The sequence below is a fragment of the Crinia signifera genome, chromosome 3 (assembly GCF_055691185.1).
Source record: "Crinia signifera chromosome 3, ASM5569118v1, whole genome shotgun sequence".
Lineage (NCBI taxonomy): Eukaryota > Metazoa > Chordata > Amphibia > Anura > Myobatrachidae > Crinia > Crinia signifera.
Genome location: NC_139219.1, coordinates 94,481,994 through 94,505,233, shown reverse-complemented (window position 1 = coordinate 94,505,233; position 23,240 = coordinate 94,481,994). Strand labels below are relative to the sequence as shown.

General features: G+C 41.6%; 1 protein-coding gene across 1 annotated transcript in view; it reads left to right on the top strand.

Annotated features, from left to right (window-relative positions):
* VTA1 (vesicle trafficking 1) overlaps nt 1-23,240 on the top strand; it is a 169,843-nt gene that overhangs the window by 137,784 nt on the left and 8,819 nt on the right. Inside the window, exons 6-7 of the mRNA XM_083176220.1 lie at nt 6,750-6,920; nt 14,845-14,925. Coding sequence (XP_083032346.1) covers nt 6,750-6,920; nt 14,845-14,925 — 252 coding nt within the window. The remainder of the gene's footprint in view (nt 1-6,749; nt 6,921-14,844; nt 14,926-23,240) is intronic.

The following is a 23,240-nucleotide window of genomic DNA, read 5'->3' as shown; positions in this document are numbered from 1 at the left end:
GTGCCCGGGTCACCGCGTCACAAATGGGGGCGTGCCAGTGCCGCCGCGTCACAAATGGGGGCGTGCCTGGGATGCTGCGTCACTGAAGGGGGCGTGCCCGGGCCGCCGCATCACTGAAGGGGGCGTGCCCGGCCGTAACTACGTCCCTGAGCTGCCGGGAAAGCGCCGTGCACTTCAATCTATGGCGGCGCTGGGCTTCACCGGTGCACTCCGGCGGGCAGGCAGCAGGCTGTTTTAGCGGGGTGCTGCTAGAGGGGCTGGGTGCATTCTGCCCTTTAAAAATCAGGCAGGGCGCAGCGCCCCACTAAAACATCCTAGCGGGAACACTAGACCTACAGTAGCTTGCCTTTGCATAAACCCAAATCTTTAAACTGCCCTAATCCAAACCTTGCCATAGACACTATTAATCTCTAACTATCCTGAATTGATCTATATATTCTTGTTCCTTAAATTCAGCCTAATAACCCCTCAAGTTAAATCGTTTTTATTGTCCTGAATACTTGATACGTTCTACTTTTGTGATAGTGGCATGTTTCCTCTTGTGTCGTGCAGAATGGATTCGGAGGCATTAAAGTCGTAACTCTTTCCTGCTTTACACATTGTTTATTTTGTATACAGCTAAGTATTATCTTAACAGTTGTCCATTAAAATATGTAGCACTGCTACTATTACAGTACTTCTTAGTATTGGCATCTAACCAAAATGACAGTTTTGGCACATGATCAAAGCTTCATTTCTATTGTAAAATGACGCCATCTCTAACTAGATCACGTTGTTCAGATTTACAGTAAGTGGCATAATCTAGCAAATAGAAAATGAGTGGTAGGATTGTACATGAAAGAACACAGACGAGTCGAAAATGTTTAATGTAAATACAGAAAATTCCCTTAAAGCAATATTATTTTTATGATGATATTATGACTCTACAGATGCTGTGCTGTGCAGCGGGCTGCTGCAGGCACATGGCCTTTGTGTTTCAGATCATGTGCAGTTTTCTCTGTAAATACAGTATTATGGTCAGGGGATTGAATGTTTCATATTTCCACACTGCTCCATTTTCTCTGCACTTACAAATTAAATATTACTCAACGGATTTTCCTCTGCTGTAAATGCTTAAACCAGTGGTTCCCAAACTGTGTGCCGTGGCTCCCAGGGGTGCCGCGGAGCACTTGCAGGGGTGCCCTGGGTTGGTGGTCCAGGACAAATGCAAATGATATATGGTCAAAGTAATAAGGAAAATCAGTACTTGTGACTGCCAATTATAACATGTGGATAAACAGAAGTGAATCATGTTCTTCATTACTCACATAACTGGACCTAAAGAGGACATATAAGCACAACTTATTTAATTTAATATTTTTTTCTGAAGTTTTTGGTATCTAATTTTTTGCCTAGGGGTGCCATGAAAAAAAATCTGATACTCTAGGGTGCCGTGATCCAAAAAAGTTTGGGAACCACTGGCTTAAACCATATTCTTACCCTAAATGTTGGAACACACCTCAGAGATTTTTCCCACAATACGACAGACAGAAACTACTCACTGTGGGCCTGATTCAGACTTGATCGCTGCTGTGTGAAGTCACACAGCATCCGATTATTGATACTGTGCATGCGTTTTGGCCACAATGCCCATGCGCAACACCTGGCAGTGATGAAATACTGATACTTTTTTTTCTTCGCTAGCCGTTCACAAGGTGATTGACGGAAGGGTTAAAATCTTTTTCGGAAGCCAATTAACCTACCTGTATATTTTTGGAGTGTGGGAGGAAACCAGAGTACCTGGAGGAAACCCACACAAGCACGGGAAGAATATACAAACTCCGCACATTTAGAACCATGGTGGGAATGGAACCCATGACCTCAGTGCAGTGAGGCAGTAATGCTAACCATTACACCATCCGTGCTGCCCCACGACTGTGCAATGGGGCACAGTCATGCAGCAATAGAAAAGGGCCTTCCCCAAACATTTTGCCACAAAGTTAGAAGCATAGAGCCAGATGTACTAAGCTTGAAAAGTGATAAAATGGAGACTGATTCACCACCAGCCAATCAGCTCCTACCTGTCATGGCATGGGCTGTGTTTGAAAAATGACAGGTAGGAGCTGATTGGTTGGTGGTTTATCACTCTCCATTTTATCACTTTTGAAGGCTCGGTACATCTCGCCCATACCATTGTTCCAAATGTCTTAGTATGCCTAAGCATTAAGAATGCTCTTTCCTGGAAAGAAGGGGCCTAGCACAAACAGTACCATTATCTCCATACATCAAACCCAGCCTTGCCCCTCTGACTGCCAAACCGTATGAAGAGCTAGTCCATGTGTGCTTTACACCACTCCATCCAATGCCTGCCATTGGTCTTGGAGATGTGAGGCATGCATGCAGCTGCTCGGTCATAGAAACCCATTCCATTAAGCTTCCGCAGCACAGTTTTTGTGCTTACATTAATGCCATTGAATTTTTACAGTAGATATATTCAATTTTCAGCAGGGATGAAATTTCACAAAAAAATACAATTGCAAATAGGATGGGTGGGTGCATGTTGCAGCTACTCCCCACTGAGTGCATCTTCTCCAATCAATTGATCCCCTCTTCTGCACACATGGTTTTCTAAGTATAAGCCTTAAGATCTGCAGGGCATTAAAAGCAACCCATAAATGTACAAATCCTAGCACTGTGTTAAAGGGGCTAATATAATGCGCCCCAATTGTTACCAATGGGAGACACATATCGGCATTGCATGGAGAGGCATGCAGGATTGATAGTCATTCCTGGGAGGTGATTTGGAGGTTGCTAACTGCGTGGCAGAGACTGTGTCAAAAAGCTCAGTTCCACTAGCACTGGCAGCTATGATCGATTCTGAGCGTCACAGTGATGCTTTAATGTCTGATGGGGTGGCTGATGACTCATCTTCTTGTGTACATCCACAGATTTGCATTAAAGCTTGTGGGCATCACATTTGGATCCCCATTGGCTGCAGCATTATCAAAATGACACTGATTGTTTGCAATTTTGTCGCAGCTGCTGCTTCAGATCCATCCACCACTAAATGAGGCCCAGTAATACTGCACCTCCATCACACAGCAGTAATACACCCCCATAATATTGAAATACTGTACCTTACACCCCGTTAGCAGTAATGTACCCCCAATTATGTTAATACACCCTGTCCTCTTAACATAACCCCCACAGATAACATTTATATACCAACAGACTTCATTAATACACTTTTGGGTTATGGCACTGGGGACCTGGGCACTTCAGATAGGCTCAGGTCTATTCCCTGCTAAATGATATATGAGTGGGTTTTAAGAAATACCAATCCTAGGGAGTTGTTATGTTTTCTTTTATATATATGTTTCTTTTTCTGAATTTACATGAAATGTATATATAAGTCTTTTGTAGTATCTTTAGGTACGATTTTGATGCGTGCCCTTACTTACACAGGACTGAATTGTTATCAACGTACAGTATAAAAGTTTTCAGATGTGTACCAATACCCATAACTGTCAATGCAGTGTGACGCGCATCAAGGTATCTTTGTGTTGTCCTTTCTCTTTATTTCTCCTTCCTCCCTTCTGTATGTGGTTTCGGCTCATGGAATGGCATCATGGGGTGTAGTTATAAAAAGGTAAAGAGAATGCCAATGTGTAGTAATGAAGTCTCCGTCGGGTCGGATGGGTCCAAACGCACTCAAAGTTTACACAGTCCGTTATAGTGTTATCTTATATGAATGCGTAGAGCTTACCTTACCCTTACGATGAGCCCGCAGTATAGATTCCAAAAAAGGGGGGCAGTCTGCTCTCAGGCCAACATGTTTAGAGACACAGGTCTCTTCTTCAAGGCCGGAGAGCAGTATGGCAAACACAGTATTTATACTGTAGCTATCTGAAAGTGAAACTAAAAACGGGTTGGGATCGTTTGGTCGAATGCATTATGGTCGAATGTCATTACATCGAATCCATTAGGTCGAATTGCTAAAAGGTCGACATGAATCTAGGTCGACATTGGAAAAGGTCGAAATGATTCTAGGTCGAAAGGTCATTAGTTCGACAGGTCATTAGGTCGACAAGGTCATTAGGTCGACATTGTCTAGGTCGACATTCACAAAGTCGACATGGGGTTTTTCACTGTTTTTTTACCTGAATGTCAACACAGTCGACATGGACACAGTTTAAAGTGCACTGCATCCCCTCGCATCGCTCGCTGCGCTCGCTATGCGTCGGGCACGGTGCCTCGCTACGCTCGGCACACTATTTTATTCTCCCACCACGCCCTAGTGGATGGTAGGGCATGAAATACCGCCTGTCAGCACATGTCGGCTCAAAAAACAGTGAAAAACCCCATGTCGACTTTGTGAATGTCGACCTAGACAATGTCGACCTAATGACCTTGTCGACCTAATGACCTGTCGAACTAATGACCTTTCGACCTAGAATCATTTCGACCTTTTCCCATGTCGACCTAGAATCATGTCGACCTTTTAGCAATTCGACCTAATGGATTCGATGTAATGACATTCGACCATAATGCATTCGACCAAATGACCGCATCCCCTAAAAACATAATTTCTTGTTTCCTTTATGTGTTGTTTTCTAATTAAGATTCTGCATACTGTATTTTAAAATATCCACATATATTATTTTAACTGTTAATAATCTAGTGGTGTCAGCAAGGAAATAAATATCCAAATTATGAAATGCTGGTTGCTAAGAAAAAGTTTTTATAAAGCATATGAAGTACGTTCGTGACTGGAAGTGATGTCCAGTTTTTTAGCTTTTATTTTAGCTGTTTTATTAATGTGTTTATTACATTTTTACTACTTTGAAAATTATACCCACTTATGTGTTTTAAATTGTATATCTGGGAACCAAAGATGTGACACTGCATTGACAGCTGTGAGTATTGGTACGCATTCCAAAACCTGTTGAAATAAATCTTTATACGTCTATATCAATCGTGTCCTGTGTAAATAAGGGTACGCGTTAGAATTGTACCAAAAGATAACATGAAAGGAGTGTGCGTTCCCTGTAAGTTCAGGTAGGCACCTGTTAAAATAGCTGAACATAGAGTTTGTAAAGTAGAGGTGGACACTTCATGGAAGTTATGTGGGTTTTTTCCTCTAGATTTTTTACCTTTGTTATTTTAAGAGTGGAAGCGAAATAGTCTATACATAGTTCTTATATGAACGCGAGAGCGAATTCTCATGTAAGTTGAATTCATGTTGGCATTTCCTGCACTGTGAAGTTTACCTTAAAGAAACCGTTACAGGTACTCAGTGATGTCACTCATTCTTACCTTATAGGTCTGTGTACTAAACCACATTTCTGAACAAATGCGTTTTGCTGGTCCAAAATGTTGACCTGTGATGGCAAATGTGGTGAATAAAACCTTGTTTTTCTGATTGTGTTCACTTCACTTTAAGCAACTGAATGTTGGTTTCAGAGCAAGAAAAAAGAGAACTACTGTAGATTCAGGGACTGTGAAAATACCATTAGAAAAAATAATTGAGTTGTATGTTGCACTTTTCAACAGCGCCGTAACTAGACATATTGGGGCCATGTTCCAGAAAGATAAATTGGTGCTGCCTCTACCCACCTATTTAAAATAAGGACAGTGCATACTGAAGACCCGTGTAAAAAATATATGGGTGTGGCTTCATGGGAAAGGGACATGGGCACAGAATAGCACAATTCATGTTACACGAGAGTAGAAGCCCCTTATACACATTACACCTCTGTGGTGGCCACTTATACATGTTACACCCCTGTGGGGGCCCGTTATACAAATTCCAATCCAGTGGGGTCCCCTTATATATTTTACACCCCAAATGTTATACATGATACTCCAAAGTCAGAACCCCTTATACACTTTACACCACAGTAGGGGCTCTTTCATACATTGCACCAAAATAGAGGCGCATTATACATGTTATACCACATTAAGAGCCCCTTATACACTATAAACGTTACACCACAGTAGAGGACCCTTATACACAGAATGAACCCCTTATATATTATGCCAGGGGTATCCAGACAACGGGCAGACAACAAAAAGGTCGACATGCAAAAATGCGAGGGGACGCAATGTCGATTGTGTCAACATTCGGGTTAAAGTGAAAAACCCCATGTCGACCTTCCCCATGCCGACCTAATGTTCGTGTCAAACTTTTTGCAGGTCGAACGTTTTGCAGGTCAACCTAATGGTTGTTGACCTTTTTGTTGTCTACCCCTTGTCCCACACCCATGCCAGGTAGAGCCCCCACACTTTGAGAGAGAGTGTTAGGTTGTCACATAACTTGCATCACTCCTCCTTCTGCCTAATCCAGGAAACTCCATGACCACCAGTGCACCTTGTTCTCAGGGAGCTTACAGAACTGTTGCCTGTTGCAGAGCGCGCCCAACCAACTCGTATACCCAGAAGCCAAAATCAAGCAGCAATGCCTGAGCACACACACAGGGACTCTTCCTCACCAGTGTTGGCTGCTGTCATATCTATAGCAAACAGCTACAAATGGTACAACATACCAGGGCAGCCAACCGGGGTGACGGTGGATGGTGCACTCACAGAGCAAATGCACTGTGTGCAGAGCACTGTCTGCCTTACCCTAGTTAGGGCCCTGCTTCTCAGACACGTGCTGTATTATATGCCGTTTAAGGGTTTTTCTTGGTTTATTGAATACAAACTTTCTAGATTAAATTAGCATGTTATATTACATATTGAAATCTAACACGTCACATATTTTTCCACAGATGAAGATGATGATGATCAGGGGACCTTTTCTGTAAGCAATGAAGCTCCTGAGAGGTCAGGGTCCACTTACCAACCTGGTAATATGCCGACCTCTAACTACAGCGGAATCCAGATTCCACCTGGGGCACACGCCCCGGCCAACACTCCAGCGGAGGTTCCACACAACACAGGTAGGATCATCCAGTTTTATAAGATGTTCTATATAGATAGGATCATTCTAATACATTTCCAGGTGTTGAGTTTTAGGGGGGGAGGGGGGGGGTGTGTGTATTTGATGTCGGGGACACTTCCAACAGGAGCAATAGCACCCGCCGTCTATGCAATGCTGCCATTTCCAACAGCATATATCTTCTGCCCCCGTGGTGCAAGGGCATGTAACTCCCCCTCCATGGAGCAAGGGTTGTGTAAGTGTTGTGTGTCCCCCCCTCCCCCACAGAGCAAGGGGCATGTAACCCCCCCCCCCACGGTGCAAGGTTGTGTGTAAGCTCCCCCCATGGTGCAAGGGGTGTGTAAGTCCCCCCCCCATGTGCAATGCAAGCAGTGTGTAACTCTTCTATCCCTGTGCAATGCAAGGAGCGTGTAAAACCCCCACCTCCCCCCTGTGGTGAAGGACGTGTAACCTACCCCCTGTGGCGACTAACACAAGTGGCAAGCAACACCCCCCCCCCCTGTGGTGTAAGGGGCGTGTAACCCAGTGCAAGGGGTGTAACACCCCCCCTGCGCAGTGTGTAACGAGCGTGCAACACCCCCCCCCCCCCCCCCCCCGTGGTGCAAGGGGCGACTAACACAAGGGGCATGTAACACCCCCCCCCCCCCTGTGGTGCAGGGGGCGTCTAACACCCCCACCAGGAGTGTGTAACACACACAAACACCCCCCTTGGGGCAAGAGGCGTGTAACTCCCCCTGTGGTGCATGGAGCATGTAACTCCCCGACAACTAGCAATGTAGTAAGTGGCACTTATGTAATAGGCATTGTGTTGTGTGATACAATGTGTAAGCGGCATTACAATAAGGTGGAATATACAGTATGTCAGGGCATGAATCAGGAATGAAAATATAGTGGTACAGTATGTATTGTTTGAGGGAGGGGCAAACTGGTTTTATGCCTTGGTCCCCATGAAGTTTAAATCCGGCTCTGGGGTGTGGGCAACGATATCAGCTCAGTGCTGGTCATGCCCCATAATGGTGAAAACAGGAGTGGCTCACGATTGCTGCATTCTCACAAAGCCACGCCCCATTATGCAGAGGCCATATGCCCTTTTTGAGTGCACACACAGAAGTCCCAACTTGACCCTGCAGAATATTGGGAGGTACTCCGTAATGCAAATACAGGATTGCAATTTGTTGAAATACTTTTAATAAAAAACTTAAATGTAGTTCCAGACATCCGCACATTAATGTTTAAAGATCAATTTGCTTTGCTTGCTAATGAGCAAGGTGTTTCCTTTTCTTATCCAGTGTTTATAGCTTGAATTTTTTACAAGCATTGATATGATCCTTACTATAATATTATGAGTCTTTATCAGAGGGAAATCCTGGCTCTGATATCTACAAAGAATACATCATGTACTAGTTCAGGTTATATTTATTTCACTTCCATTGTTAATTAGGAGTGCCTCCCCCGGTGCCTGTTTTATCATGCACACTATGTTACTGGCTACATAGCTGGTAACTTCCCATATGACTTATGGTAGTAAGAGATGGTAATACATCATTAGGTATCATTGTTAGTAATCGTTTAGTCGCCTGAGCTGCTTTTAGCTCGAAGTATGCTTGAGCGCTGATGTGCGATCCGGCATCATCGCTGGCCCGGCCGCTCATCTACTGGTATTAACAGCAGATGAGCGGTGGAGTGGATGGCTCCTGCTATGGAAAGTCATCCACCCCCCTGGAAAAATCACCAAATTGGGCATAAACCGCTGCGTGTGTGCACTGAGCATTTTCATCCCAGCATTTTCCCCCCTCATCTTCCACCATACACGCTGGGCGAAAACGCCTAAAGATAAAATTGTGTGAGAAAATATCAGACAATCAACTTTTGCCTTACGATTTACAAGCTGATTGGTATTTATCTCACACAATTTAGTTTTTTTGCAAGCTTTGATAAATCAGTGATCATGCATATCTCTATTTTAAAGGAGATTCAGATGACTTGAAATATTTTCTTAATTATTCAAACTCTAACTGTAAACTATAGTTGTACCACCTATTTCTGGTTATGTGCGGGCACACTGCAACACCCCTGTTGGGTTCCTCACTAGGAACTCAGTCTGCACAGGGTAGCTGACAAAGAGTTGAAATTTGGAGACACTGGGCTCAATCCAGGACAGCCAGAAAATGAAGGTAGTGTTTGGCGCTACTGTGGCAGTCACATGATAAAGGAAGAACCAGATGTCTTAATGCAAGATGTTTATTGCTTAGGGGGGTATTCAATCTAGGATCACGGCTGTCGATCCATGCTGACAGCCGTGATCCTGGCCCGTTTGCGGTCAACCCGACAGCTGAACGACAGACGGGATTCAATGTCCCGCCTGCCTATCGGCGCAAAGGGGGCGTGGCCGCGAAAACGTCCGTGGATTGTCGATCTGCGGCCGGGATCGCGACAATCCACGACCGTTATCGGCAGAACGGGCCCGACAGCTTCTAAAGTCGGGCCCGTTCTGCCGTGATCCCGCTTCAATGCTGTCGCTAAAGACAGCATTGAATAGGGACCCGCCGCTATTTCCCCTGTCGGAAATAGCGGCAACACATTGAATACCCCCCAAAATGTCTTTAAAAAACAAGCCCATTGCTGAAGGTGCTTAGGACAATATATATGTGTGTGTGTGTGTGTGTGTGTGTGTGTGTGTGTGTGTGTGTATATATATATGTGTGTATGGTATGTATGTGTGTGTGTGTATATATATATATATATATATATATATATATATATATATCTATATAGATATAGATATCTCTATATAGATATATAGATATAGAGATATATATATATATATATATATATATATATATATATATATATATAGAGATCTATATATCTATATATATATATATATAGAGAGATATATATAGATATATATCTCTATATATATAGAACAGGAGGCACTCAAAGTAGTGAAAAACTTGTATTCAAAACATCATATGGGTAAACACACAACAAAAATGGGGCAAAACTTCAGCCTAAGTTGTCAACAGTTTCGGAGCCAAAACCCCTTCCTCAGGACAGCTAGAAGCATCACTGTGTCAAAAAAGTGCAGTGCAGAACTAAACAGGAGAGATTACTAAACACATTTAAATAAGCAAGTACACTTACGTGTCCTGTGAGGCGCGCTGAGCTGCGGTGCAGACTTCCGGAGGGAGGGATGGCCCCATGACTTCCGGAGGGAGGGATGGCCCCATGACTTCCGGCTTTCGTCGGTTGCCAGGGCAACCCGCTGGCGTCTGTTCCGACACTCGGGCGCTGGCCCGATAGAGTGATCGGGTGAGCGCATTGCTGCTATTGCGCAAGCACTCACGGTATCTACAAGTGAAAGTGAATAATGTGTTAGGAATATACTTAAAAAGTAAAAAAACATGGAAACAGTGTTTCAATACGAAATACAGGGGGTAATGTACTATGCTTGGACATTATCAAAGTCTAATTGAGCAAATCTTAAAGTTTGCTTGTTTATTTATAAAATAATACCTGTCTCTTTAAATGAGAACGGTGTAATATAACTTTATACATATATATCACATTCTAAAAAATATATATAATAAATCTGCATAGATCGTATGCTCCCTGCTTATTATATTTAAACAGTATGTGCATACCATATACATTATAGGATCTTAGTGAACCACCATTGATTCTGTCTCTTTTTGACTTTGGGTTCTTAGTGAGGGAACTTAGACATTATAAAAACCCCTGGATATATTAGCACTAGGGTTTTATGTTCAAAATAAAGTTTACAGGAAAATATTTAAAAGTTTTTTCGTTGAGGCCCCTGGGGGCTGCTGTATCCAAAACATGGATCCAGTATGTCTCCTGTTGGAGCAGCCTTTTTAATCTATCCCCTCCACGAATGGGCATATGGACATGTTCAATAATCTGGTACCGCAAACTGGGTAGGGTATGTTGGTTCTGCTTGAAATGGCAAGCACCGCAGATGAAGTCTGCACCGCAGCTCAGCGCGCCTCACAGGACACGTAAGTGTACTTGCTTATTTAAATGTGTTTAGTAATCTCTCCTGTTTAGTTCTGCACTGCACTTTTTGGACACAGTGATGCTTCTAGCTGTCCTGAGGAAGGGGCTTCGGCTCCAAAACGGTTGACAATTTAGGCTGAAGTTTCAAATCTGCGCACAGTCGAATACTATGGCTTTAAGGAACTGGTCCGTCTCTAGTCATGTAGTGCAGCTCACTTCACAAAAGGCTTGTCTCCGCCTCAATACCAACGGTGCATGTAGAAGAAGACAAGAAGGAGCGCACACGTGAGTAAATTTATAGCAGATTTACTTAAAAATTTAATATCTCACATACATCTCAGTAAAAGATGGTCTTCTGACGTCCGGGATCCTGACGCTGTCCTTTCTGAGCTCTCCTGCTTGAACACGCGGACGCCGCTGTCTTTCTGCTGTCCATCTGCCAGAGTCACAATCCAGCCTCCAGATTGCAGTGTGTGGTGTACTATACTACGGTGACCTCCATGCTGATTGTCTTTCACTGAGATGTATGTGACATATTACATTTTTAAGTAAATCTGCTATAAATTAACTCAAGTGTGCGCTCCTTCTTGTCTTCATACATACATCTCTCCATCTCTCTCTCTCTCTCTCTCTCTCTCTCTCTCTCTCTCTCTCTCTCTCTCTCTATCTCTCTCTATCTCTATATCTATATCTATAGATATATATATATATCTTCACAATATGTCCGGCACTCGACCAACAAAGAAATAGCTTGAATGGGTGCCCCCAATGAATCGCTTGAAACCTAAGCCAGCAATCACATATAATCAACACAATTAAGTGGCACTCACGTTACTTCAATAAATGACGACAGAGGCTACTGTAATTAAGTCATCAATGTTTCGGTTACTTTAATAACCTGAAGACGGTCATTAAAGTAACCGAAACGTTGATAACTGCATAACAGTAGCCTCTGTCGTCATTTGTTGAAGTAACACGAGTGCCACTTAATTGTGTTGAATATATATATATATATATACATATGTGTGTGTGTGTGTGTGTGTGTTGGTGAATATATCCACAATGTGGTCTGTTATTTCAAGTGCCGCCATCTATATATATATATATATATATATATATATATATATATATATATATATATATATATATATATATATAATATATATATATATATATATATATATATATATATATATATATATATAATAGATATATAGATAGATCGAAAGAAAGAAGAGCGTCACCACTCCTCAGGCTGTTAAATGGTTACAAATCCTTTAATGCACCCAATGGTGTTTCGGGGATAGTCTCCCCCGTCTTCAGGGACATGCAAACACAACTATACAATCTGGACCAACATTTATAGCACTCATCAAAGACCAGATATCGTTAAAATTAAATGCGCTCCCCTTTTTAACACCGCCAGCTGACCTGCACAACCGGTCAGCCTATGCCTATTCACATACTATGGACACTAGGGTCACAGGAGGGCACCCCAGCAAGAACAACACATCCCTATGAGTGCACACATCTAACATTCGGAATCAAAACAGAAGTAGCATATGACTTCATCAAATATACCTTTTGTACATGTTACATTGAGACGCCAAGGAGACACCCTAGCAAGTATTTCAAATAGGGTGCTTTAAATTAATGTTGACTTTGCTAATCTCAGGATGCAGTCTTTAGCAGTATCACTTCCTATGTGACTTTGTCCCAAAGAACAATTTGTTCCCAAATGGCCAAGCCTAAAACCAAATACATGCAAGATGCATTCCCTTTGTGTATTTCTTTCTTACAGTATTTGAACAAATAAAACACACTATAAAATGTATAGTAAGTTTTATTTATATAGCCCACTTTCTCCAACAGGACGCAAGACGCTTTAGACAGCAAACAATGCACATATACACTTTGCCTGGTGCTCGCCACACATTACACAGCAAGGCACTGCAGCAGTAAAATAGTTTATGTACACTTTCTATAGATAGTTTGTTTTTAATTAGCAATATTTTGATAATTGAGTTAACCCCTTCATTGCCTCAACCATCATCTTGATCATATGGGCTTGGTCTCTGGCCACAAGGAAGCATGTTAAAGGGTTCTTCATTCTTCAGGTATGCCACCTTCTTTTTAGTCCTGTCGTCTGTCATGTACAAACAATCTGCACAGTTGACTTATGAGGACTGCAAGAAGGGAAAGAAGTACACTGCTTAGTCAGTTTTTATTTATAGTGCCTTCAGGCTCACCCTGAAAACATTTTATTTATAGTGCCTTCAGGCTCACCCTGAAAACATTTATCACAGAACCAGTTACACTGGCAAGCGGTTGATAGATTGCTATATAATAGTCAAAGAATTGACATAGTTAACACCAGCTATTCTGCAAACCAAATGTGTGAATTTGTCTACAGAATAATTGACACAATTTATACAGAGGAACATTGACTATTGAAATCATCAATGCATCTGTGCCCCACTATGCCTGTCTCTGGCACTAGAACTGTGAAAAGGTATCAGAGGAATCTGATAGTCTGTGGGAACCTTTTTATTTAATTTTTGTGAAAGTTTTAGAAAAAGTCATTTTGATATTATTCCTGATTAAAAAACATTTTGTTTTTTGTTTGCCATACATAGATTCTCCACTAAATGGCTATACTGTATGTAGAGGGAACCTGTAAATAATGATAACACGGTAGTAATGTATGTTCACATGAGTACCGTTTGCCAATAGGACATTGTCTTTACAACATTTCTGCCTAGTATAACAATGTAGGTTTTTTGTTCCCTATAAAATCTCTCTCTATACTTTTATACCAAAGCACTTTTTCATCTTAAATATGAATGAGTATTATTATTTTTTGTTTAACGCTATCCCTGGCAGTGTGTATAACTCTCCTTAAGATATTTGTGAATCTATCTTTTCAGTAAGTCTGCCGAAAACATCAGCCTAAATAAAGCAGTCAGTTTATGGTCTACACTAAACCTGTAGTGTTGGGTTTCAGTACTTACCACTGGTATGGACCCATGTTAATCCCAGATCATCACCCTTCACACCACACTGGGTTTTCAATCTAGCAGTGGACATTTGGAGATGAAGCGCTACTGTGGCCGACAGTTAACTCCTTTAGACTTGACCAAGGTTATGAGGACCCAGGTCATACATTGTCAATATGAGCAGTGGCACTGACCTGGATAATAAATCCTGGGATACCCTAGTCAATTGCAGGATCACAAACCCAGGACTGACACTATCCTACATAAGCAGGACCTAAATTAACTTGCTGCGCCCAGCAAATTTCTAGGTTTTTGTTTTTCGTCAGAACATGGTATTACTTATACTTGCTACTAAGTTCCCTGTGTCTGAGTGTATATGAAGCACAAAGGAGGCTGACCTGGAAAAAGGCCACGGCCGCTGCCTGGTAGCACTATGTATGCGAATTCAGATTTTCAATCAGACCATATACTGTATAAAGTTGTCACATATCAAATAAGCGCAGTCTTCTGGTGCGCCCTAGTCACATTGCGTTGTGACCTAGATGAATTTTCTTCAAAAAAGTTGCCTGATGCTAGCAGAGCCTAACGAGGCCTGGAAAGACAAAAGGTGCTGTTTATCAAGACTACAGAAAAGATGTATGAGGACACATATGCATATATTTTCTATATTTTTGTTGCTTTTTGTTGTCTGTGCATCCACTGTGTGGCTTTGGACTTTCTAAAATAGGACTTGAACTCACAATATTTGGCCTACTAAGTCACTGGCATCTACTGGCTTTGCTGAGGCATGAGACGCCAATTACCTTATGTCTTGGAATGTCATTAGTTCATAGAACTTATTTCTCTTGAATATTGCTGGAAGGTCCTCTTGGAATACTGTATATATATTTTTCTGTTTTTTTTTTTCTGTAGGTGTAGCAAGTGCCACTACACATCCATCTTCACAAAATATACCTGCTGTAGACCCATCTCTGTACAACGCACAAAAACAAGGTATGCAGGAAAAGTCCAATTTTACATTTTGCTTTGTGATTTTAGGAATGTATATTTTTATTTTGAGGATGTGAATTATAGCAGTTCAATTTTGTGTAGGTTTGACCCCTTTAAATATCTCACTTGGTTGATATAGATATTTTATATAAATATTTGCATACAAGTTTGTATGGCATTTTCATACGTGCAACCAGCTCTAACGTACTTGCGCATTTCATCCTCACACTTTCATGTTGCTTGAAGAACTATGCTGCAAAGTCCTGCATGTGTATTTTTGTAGAGTTATGGTCTGACCCAGTTTTTTATAATGCTTCCTACAAACCACCAAGCATGCAAGTATTTTCATCTGTTGGTACTTTTCGAAAACTATTCTCTCCTAGCAACATTAATAGTGATAACAAAAGGACCACCTGAGAGAGTGTTTCAGATTACGGGGGGCATTCAATGTCTGTTATTGACTGTCGGGCTGGCCAGACAGCCGTGACCCTGTCCTTCTCTCTGCCGGCTCAACACTGAATCGGCAGGCGGGACTCAATGTTCTGCCTGATGCCTAAAAGGGGGCGTGGCCACGAGATGCGGCCGGAAATCGCCGAGCTGCGGCTGGGAGCTTGTCAATTCCCGGCTGTACCCGACTGCTTGTGAAGTTGGGCACGTTCTGCCGAGATTCCTGTTCAATGCTGTTGGGATAGACAGCATTGAAAAGGGCCCCTCCCCTATTTCCCCCGTCGGGAAAAGCTGCAGGTAGATTGAATACCTCCGTAAGGTATTACGGAGGTATTTAATCTTATTACCCATGGTAAATTATCATAGCTAATGTATCCAATTAGTCCTGAGGCATGAAAACAAAATCCCCTATTACCAGCCATTATAGCCCAGTTTGTGTTTTCGTTAACACACATGGGTCCAGGAATTCCAGATCCCATGGGGGTTTTTTTGCACCAAAATAAGGGTAAGCTTTCAGCTGAAAAATTAGCAACAGCAACTGGATACCCCTTTAAATGTAACTTAAGCTTCGTTCCTATGCTCATATTTCTTTTATCACATTTTTAAGCGTAACATACAGTATACATAAACACAACTTCAGAGCTAAAGAGAGTGGAGTAAAGAAGTTTACTTTAAAAAAAAAATAATTTTATGAAAATGCCCTTCAGGCACATTCCTAAGCTATTCAACCTGTCCTTATAACTAACAGTTTCCATACTACTTATTAATGAAATTGCTTGCATTTACACTTTTCAGACGCGCTTGCCTAAGGTGATTTTCATAGGTTTTTTTTCCACTCTTAACTTTCCATATGTAAGCTAATTTGGTGTGGCAGGGACTAGACAAATCTGTACACACAACATTAATAGTAAGAGCAGTATGCAAATTTGTAGGGATTGTGTTAAGATACCTGTATCTGCTTTACGAATTCCCTTCTCTAAATAGCCTTCCCTGGCCAATTTAAATAAACATTACACATCTGTGGTGGCAATAGTGAAAACTGTGTTATATAGCTTCTATGCTCTATAAATAAACTTTTAATTGATCAGTGTCTTCACCAGGATCAAACTCGCACATTTTTTTTTTTTTTGTGAGACACATGGCTGGCACTATACTGCTCTAGGGGTGTCATAGCCAAAACCATATTTGCACTGCACTTACATTACTGTGATGGACAGATAATTACACAGCCCCCACTGGCTACTTCTTAATGCCAACCAGCTGAAAAAATATTCCTATAATATTTATAATTTTATCATAAAACTTAATTTTAAATGTTCCTTAAGTGGTGGCGGAACTTAAACTGGTGTCGTTAGGCCAAGTGCAAAAATATAATTTACCAGATATCGGTGGGTGGCAGCAGTGGGCCCCTTAGTCCTCAGGGGCCCCAGAGCAATGCACCTGCTGCACCAATGGTAGTTACACTTCTGTCTGACCTGTTCTTACCAATCAGTGGTGTAACAATGCCACCACAGTCCAAGCAGTGGCTTAGTGGAGCCCAGTGCCAATTTGGCACAGGGTCTTTGCAGGTTCCATGCAGTCTCCAAAAATGTCCATCTCCTTGGAGCAGACAGATGCTTGAGGTCCTACTGGAAGGGAAACCTAGCGTATAGCGTTACCTGGAAGAGCCAGATTCCAGGAACCCTTGCATGCCTGCGAGCATGAAACTTCTGGCAATGAGCATGTAAATAAAAAAAAAAAATTAATGTATGGGGATGCCAAGGGGAGGCTACTAAGTGGACAGTGAAGTACAGTTTAAGTGAATATAAAGTTTAAGTAGCACAAACTATGGAGGTTATTCTGATTCACTCGGAAAGGCACAATCACTCTCTAATGGACAAAACCATATGCACTGCAGGTGGGGCTGATGTAACATGTGCAGAGAGAGTTAGATTTGGGTGCTTTATTGTTTCTGTGCAGGGTAAATACTGGCTGCTTTATTTTTCCACTGCAATAGATATCAGTTTGAAGTACACCCCCACCCAAATCTAACTCTCTCTGCACATTACATCAGCCCCACCTGCAGAGCACATGGTTTTGTCCATTAGAGAGTGATTGTGCCTTTCCGAGTAAATCCGAATAACCCCCAATGTGTACAGTAGTGCAGCAGGGCCCTCCTACCTCCAAGTCTGTCTGTTGTTACCCAGTTTGTTTTATCACTGTCTACTATTGTAAAGCGCAACGGAATCTGCTGCGCTATATAAGAAACTGTAAATAAATAAATTACTAAGTGAAAAAACCTGATGAAAAGGATGTACTTCCTGCTCAATAGTTAAATGGACTGTTTTATCCAGTGATACGTAAGACCAACTCCTAATATTAGCTGCATACTTAACATAAATAACAAATCAGAGGGGAAAATTACAAAGCAACAGTGGATGAAAAACATATAAACGGGATGCTATAGTAGTGACTGTTCCCTCCTGACTGGCGAACCTCATATGATATTTTCCATCCGTGCCTACAGAGTTTTGTAAGCAATGTAGAAATATGACCTCACACTCTTGGCTCCGAGACCTGGTTCTGTAGAATTTTGGATAAGTGCCACTTTTAATGGGAAGTAATCTGTTTTCTCTGAGCTAGACCTAGATTATGTCATGATGTCTTGACGTTTCTACTAGAAAAATTACACACAGTATTGTATTTAGACAATCTGTTGCTTCGGTGTTCAGCATTGTACATTTTAGAGGTTTTATCTTTTTTAACTTATTAAAATCATTGCTAATTGCCAAATTTGACTGGCCTGCTGTACTTTAAGTAGACATGTGAGGACTGATGCAATAGTACACACGTATGTTTTTGAGCGACAGTACACATACAGAACGAAACATATACACAAGTATGGGTGATACAACGTCACACCATTTCCTGGCACTTGCAGTGAGACAGAGCATTATTAGTAGGAAGTAAATTCTTGAGTTTGCATTGTGTTGACACCAGAGATTTGGGTGTTGCAAGGTAAGGCTGTTACAGATTTGGGAGTGTAAGTGGTTCAACACCTCCCATTTGCGCTAAGTTTAACGAGGATGACTCTCTGAGATATCCTTAATTTTGTGATAGTCAGACTCAGGGGCACCCCCTTCTCCAGAATATGCAGCTGATTAAGGGTTGAGCCGACCCTGGTAAGGCCCTATAAATTTGGGGCTGCAGTGTAAGACCTCTAAAGATTTAGAGGCTGCGGTATATGAGAAGAAAATGACAGACAGAGGAAGGGTGGTGGGGAAGAGGCAAAGGTTGATGGGCAGGGGTTGATGTGGAGGATTTATGAGCAGAGAGTGAAGAACAAAGGGTGGCTGTGAGAGGCAGATAACAATGAGTAGAATGGGACAGAAAGAGGCAAAGTGTGAAGATGACAGAGAGTAATGAGCAGGGAATGACAGGCAAAGAGTAATGGGAAGATAATATATTATCTATCTGTTCAATTAATAAAACCTCTTATATCACCCACATCATATTGTCTTCACTATAAGTTTAGATCCTACCTAGGGTTACATCATAGGTCACACTAAGAAGTGCTCCCAGATCACACCGGCTGTGTGAGCACCTCAGAAGGTGAGCGCAGCAACCCCCTGCCTGCATACTTCGTTATTAGAGTTTGGACCACTCTGGGTCTGCAGCCCCTTCGAACATAAGTACTTGAGCGCTATACCCACCTTCTGTACGAATTACTGCAAGACCAGGAACAGACCGGCCATACACCCTACACTCAGGTAACCAGACAGTGAGTATGTTGCAACTCACTCTGCACCTGTAAACCATTTTGGGCCAACCTACTTAGCTGTGGCCCCATGACCCTCCTGTCACCGTACATTCAACCAGGAATGTGGCTCATACTGTATGTCTGCCTCTTTATACTGTAGTACGCAAATATCTTACAGATTTAAAGTAAAAATTGTGTTATGTAAAGTATGGTTAGTGTTATCGTTGCACATTTAGAATATCAACATGGTCAAAAATGTTGATGTTAACCTTGTTGACTGACAATGCTGACACTATGAATCTGACAATTTAGGGTAGGGATAGCTTTAGGCGTACTCACCTCTGGAATGGATATCCGCATGCTATACATTCACAGATAGATGTGTTGACCGCTCGTGGAGGGTGATATTCAGAACATGTTCATATTCAGAATGTTGATCTAAATCTACCATACCCGAGATATCAGATTATTTCTTTAAAAAGGACACATACAGTATAGGATGAATTAGTCCAGATTCTGTGGCTGGATTACTTTCTACAGGTAGCTGCATTTCATCTTTCTTTGTTTTTTTACTATTGAACCTATGCATAACCTAATATAATTCATAAGCAGGGCTGTAACTAAGGTGTGCAAGTGTTGCTTATGTGCAGCACTCTGGGGGTGGGACAGTTGCTGCCCCATGACTTTAGCTTCTGTCTAGTAGGGTACCTGTAACTGTACCTTTGGGGCAGTACGGATGGTACAATGGTTAGCATGGGTTCAATTCCTACCATGGCTCTAACTGTGCAGAGTTTGTATATGGGTACTTTGGTTTTCTCCCACAATCCAAAAAATATACTAGTAGGCTAATTGGCTCCCAACAAAATTAACCTTAGGATGTCTGTGTGCATGTATATGTGGTAGGAAATATAGATTGTAAGCTCCACTGGGGCAGGGACTGATGTGAATGTTCAAATATTCTCTGTAAAGCGTTGCGCAATATGTGTGGGTTATATAAGAAACTGTTAAGAAATAAATAAAAATAAATCCCTTACAGCCAGGATTGCTGCTGCAGTGCACGGTTTCACAGGGCACTCTGGGCAGTGCTGAACTTCCAATTGATTGTAGCCTCACTTAAGGGGCGGGGCCAGTTAGGACACACTGCTGCCTTGTTGCTCTACTCTTTATATGTGTCCTGTTTCAAAGGTAATCCTAATGAAGGGCTTATAATGGGGGTGAATCCCTTTGACCTAAACCACTGAGTCTGCCGAAGAGCCAAATAAAGCCCTAGCTTACATTTTTCATTACACTTACTGTACATATAATCCACGATAGCCCTGTCTGATTCTTATGAGGAAATTTACTATGATGGGAGTTCTATATCATATGGGATGTTGCTATGGACAACCAATCAGAAACTATCTATTGTCTTCTAGTAGGTGCTAAATAAATAAGAAGTATATTCTGATTACTTGTGAAATAGAACTCCCATATTGGTAAATTTCCCCCTAGAGAGCTGCCTACGTACTCTAGGTTCTGTGTTTTGTGTTTCCACTGCACAATATTTTGCATGTGAATACTCTGTAGCTCTCTCAGTACTACAGTACTTCTGTTTAGTATAACTGATTGGTATTGTAATGTGCATACCAACCATTCCAATTTAAGAGAGATGCCATACTAAAAATAGATGCTTAATTAGGTTTTCCCTGAATTCGCTCATATTGCTATACCTGTCAACTGCTGCCTGATTAGCCATTTAGGGGGAAATTTACTAAAGGAAATTTGTAAAAAATAGGTGTATTTGTATCCAGAAATACACTTATTTTTGACATTTACTATCCCGAAAATACGGCAATTCGTATTCGTATTGATGTGCTATCAATACGAATATGAATTGCAGTATTTTCAGGATAGTAAATGTCAAAAATAAGTGTATTTCTGGATACAAATACACCTATTTCTAACAAATTTCCTTTAGTAAATTTCCCCCTTAATGTGCTTCCCATTATGCGATTTTCTACCAAACATTTTAGCAAATACTCGCCCACATTATCATTGTTAGCTGCATGTTGTTGTCAATAAAGGTTATGTTTAACTTATGCCAAACACTCCCCTATCCCTCCTTACCAGTTTTGTGACATTCTTTAAGTCTTTATTTTAGAAATGAAAAACCAGCGTAAGTAACCTTCTAATCCAATGCAAATATTTCCTGTCATTTGCTTTCTCGCTACAGCTGCACTAGATGGACATAGCAGAGAAAGAAAGCAGTAGATGATAACTGATTCTTGGTTGTAAACTATAAAAGACACTATAAACAGAGTGGGTCCGACTGTTCTAGTCCAGGATCTACTTCTTGTATGCTTACTTACCGATGATCTACTGGCAGAATACAAAAGCACCCCACCCCTATGGGCCTCCCTCTGTGCAGATATTGCCCTGTGCAGATAATCCCACCCTACCCCATACGCAGAAATCCCCTAGTACAAAAGAAACCCTTCCCTCCTAGTGCATAACCCATCTCCATTTTCCCCTCTGTCAAGAATACCATTCCAAACCGCACATACAGCATGCTTACTTACATAGGCAGACAGACTCTTTGTCACGCTGTGAGGGGTCCCGTTTGCGGCTTCCCACCGCCTCTGACTCTTCCCGCTGATGCCGCCTTGGTCAAGCTGGGCACAGGATCCTCTCATCCCAGGGATGCACTATGACCTTACCCACACAATGCATCCCTGGGAACACTGTGAAGTGGCCCTGAAGGAGCTAATTTCAGGTAACATATTTATAAGTTGGTTACGAGCTATCAGTAGATCTCGATCAACTTAGATACTCTGATCTAACCGTACAGCTTGGTGCATCAGTGTATAGTAGCAAGATATTTTATTTCAGTTAACTCTGTTATAAAAAATAAGTTAAATAACTAATGTGTTGGTCTATGTAACATCTAAAGGAATGGAAAGTCTATGATAGGGTTTATAGCAAGAGGTTACTCCTTATGGGTTTTTTGTATAGAAAGTAATGTACGTCATCTTGAGATCTGTTGTGTCAAGTAGACATGTTATATGACGCACAGCACAGATTAGAAAAATAGTTATCAGATTGTGCCCTACTGCATAATTTTCTCCTTTCAGCTCCCATCACAATAGCTAGCAGTCCTGAGGTGATGTGTGCTGTTTTTGTCTAACAATCTGTTCCATATGTCAGAATTACAACAAGTTTAGCAAAGAGTGTACCAAGTTATACTGTGTTTTTCCCCTTTGTGCTGCAGTGAGAGTTTTGTGTAAAATAAATGCACCTTTGTGCTGCTCCTTGATTTTACATTCTCTTTTAAAACCAAACTTACGACAATCTTACTTTGCTTTAAATTCATTAAAGAACATATGGGCTTAAATATAACCGCCTGTGAGAAAACGGAGGTGCGCATTATATTGCAGGTGCAACCACACCTGAATAAGCCTAAAAGTCTCTCACCTCTCTTCGCAGGGTATTACATTTAGGTAATTGAATGCATTTCTCAGATGGTCAGGTTCACAATTCATGTGGTGAATCTTTATTTCTACAGTTGTTTTACAGTTGTTCATAAGTTTACATATCCTGGCAGAAATTGTGATTTTCTGTCCATTTGTCAGAGAATATGAATGATAACTCACAAACTTTTCTTTCACTCATGGTTAGTGGTTGGGTGAAGCCATTTTTTGTCAGACAACTGTGTTTACTCTTTTTTTTTAAGTCATAATGCCAACAGAAACTACCCAAATAACCCCAATCAAAAGTTTACATACCCCAGTTTTTAATACCATGTATTGTAGTTTTGGATGAGGCTCTTTATTTTCTCAGATGGTAAAGCTGCCCATTCTTCTTGGCAAAAAGCCTCCAGTTCCTGTAAATTCTTGGGCTGTCTTGCATGAACTGCACGTTTGAGATCTCCCCAGAGTGGCTCAATGATATTGAGGTCAGGAGACTGATGTGGCCACTCCAGAACCTTCACTTTATTCTGCTGTAGCCAATGACAGGTCGACTTGGCCTTGTGTTTTGGATCATTGTCATGTTGGAACGTCCAAATACGTCCCATGCACAGTTTCCGGGCTCATGAGTGCAAATTTTCCTCCAGTATTTTCTGATAACATGCTGCATTCATCTTGCCATCATTTTT